This window comes from Pundamilia nyererei, unplaced genomic scaffold (assembly GCF_000239375.1).
Source record: "Pundamilia nyererei isolate P.nyererei 1_Seehausen unplaced genomic scaffold, PunNye1.0 scaffold00497, whole genome shotgun sequence".
In the NCBI taxonomy this organism is placed as follows: domain Eukaryota; kingdom Metazoa; phylum Chordata; class Actinopteri; order Cichliformes; family Cichlidae; genus Pundamilia; species Pundamilia nyererei.
Window position 1 is genome coordinate 174,820 of NW_005187898.1, and position 2,166 is coordinate 176,985.

A 2,166-nucleotide genomic window follows, 5' to 3' on the forward strand; every position below is an offset into this window, starting at 1 on the left:
CCAAAGATAAAACAGTACAAAAACATTCCCTTTGTTGACCTCTCCAACTTCTGTGTGTTCTCCTGGACTTGCAGGTGTGAAACGGGTGTGAGGCAAACAGTCTCCAACAGCATGAGTAGAAAGTCCTAGTGGATGATGCAGGAGACTCCTGAATAGTTTATTCGACCAGCTTGGGATACCACAGGGCAAGGAACCATTCCCACTCATATGAATATATATAAAATTGTTTGTTCTTGCTGTTGGGATCTTGAAGGAATTCACACACAGATCAAATTATAAAGAGGAGTCCTGTTTCTCTGGATATGATGTTGCTTCCAGCAGAGGCAAAAACCCAATGACAGTGCAGCCAGAGTTATTTAGCTTCACTTCACTCTCCTAAGTCCAGTTTCAGTTTAACTTTAGCTCACGTTTCAGAATTACTTTTAAAAAAATCAAAAAACTAATTTAAGAAAATAATACAAAAGATATAAAACTGACAGAACAAAAGTTTAATGAAGCTGTTAAATGATGTAATTTAATATTTGTGTTACAATGATACATCCAGAGACATGAACATTAGATCAGAAGTACTAAGAAAAAAGTGCTTGGGTGAATGAGACAATTGTGCAAAGTACTTTGAGGACTCAGGTAAAGTAGTGCTGTATAAGAACCAGTCCATTCACCATGCTTTATGTGCATGAGCACTTTTAAGAAAAAAAGTGTTGCCTGGTAGCCACTACAGAGAACAGCACACGGACCCTCTGACACATACAGAAAGAGGAAGTAGGACTATTTTAATTTCTGTCAAACTGCTGCTGATCTCATTTCAGCCAGCTGCAGGATGGAGGGAACATCTGTACAGATGCTGCTGGGTGAGTCCGACCTGCTGGATCTGTGTTGGTGTCTGAATTCTGAGAGATGATCACAGTTATTAAAGTTCATTTCTCTTTTAGTTTTGCTCTCACTGCTGGGCTGCACAACAAACCAAGGTCAGTCAGCATCTTTTATCAAATGTTATATTTTTGAAATCCTGAAGACTGTAAGTAATAATTATAAGTAACTTCTTTCTTAAGGAGTGATGACTAAGGAGGATGTAGAAAGCATTTCATTTGTAGATGATCATGCAGTTCTTACAGACATCTTGCTGGTCTAGTTTTCATTAACAAGTAGAGGAAAGGAAAAGAATATGACTAAACATTTTATTTAAGTCCTCACAGCTCGTCTGACTGTGAATCCCAGCAGCTCTCAAATCTTTGAAGGAGACTTTGTGTCTCTGAGCTGTGAAGAAGATGACAGCTCTGCTGTATGGACTCTGAGGAGAAACACAAGCAAAGAAACCAGGACCCAATGTGGAGTTAAGTGGGGGAAATCTACTGGGAATTCCTGCAAAATCAGCTATATCTTTCCATGGCACACTGGCGTTTACTGGTGTGAGTCCAGAGAGGGTCCCATCAGTAACATGGTTAACCTGACAGTCACTGGTAAGCTGAGTGTGTGGAGTTAGTGTTGATGAAGCTGTGTGTAAATGGATGAAATGCTGTAGTTTGTCTCTGTTGAGGTGGATCAGTGATCCTGCAGAGTCCTGTCCTCCCTGTGATGGAGGGAGATGACGTCACTCTGCTCTGTAAAACAAAGACCACTCCCTCCAACCTCCCAGCTGCTTTCTATAAAGATGGCTCCCTCATCAGGAAGCAGCCTACAGGTCACATGACCATCCAGCATGTTTCCAGGTCTGATGAAGGCCTCTACAAGTGTGACATCAGCGGTCATGGAGAGTCTCCATCCAGCTGGATCACTGTCACAGGTGAGGAGCATCACTCCTTTTTTTAACCAATAATTGCCCTATTCCACTAGCACCTATTCAGTTCTGCTCGACTTCCTCAACTCGAATTTTAGGGTTTTAGATTCTGGTGCCCTGTGGTTTTTTTAGTACCTGCTTGGCTTGGGTTCCAAGTGAACTGAGTCACGTGCAGTCTGTGAGGTCAACAGACTGCATGCCACTTGAGTCTGCAAGAAGCCATTGACCGAGCAGCAGGTACAGTGGGGCAAAAAAGTATTTAGTCAGCCACCGATTGTGCAAGTTCCCCCACTTAAAGTGATGACAGAGGTCAGTAATTTGCACCAGAGGTACACTTCAACTGTGAGAGACAGAATGTGAAAAAAAAATCCATGAATCCACATGGTAGG

General features: G+C 42.2%; 1 protein-coding gene across 1 annotated transcript in view; it reads left to right on the forward strand.

The window, feature by feature from the left end:
* The first annotated feature begins 820 nt into the window (after nt 1–820).
* LOC102213374 (low affinity immunoglobulin gamma Fc region receptor II-a-like) overlaps nt 821–2,166 on the forward strand; it is a 3,641-nt gene continuing 2,295 nt past the window's right edge. Inside the window, exons 1-4 of the mRNA XM_005754041.1 lie at nt 821–851; nt 933–968; nt 1,188–1,460; nt 1,538–1,783. Coding sequence (XP_005754098.1) covers nt 821–851; nt 933–968; nt 1,188–1,460; nt 1,538–1,783 — 586 coding nt within the window. The remainder of the gene's footprint in view (nt 852–932; nt 969–1,187; nt 1,461–1,537; nt 1,784–2,166) is intronic.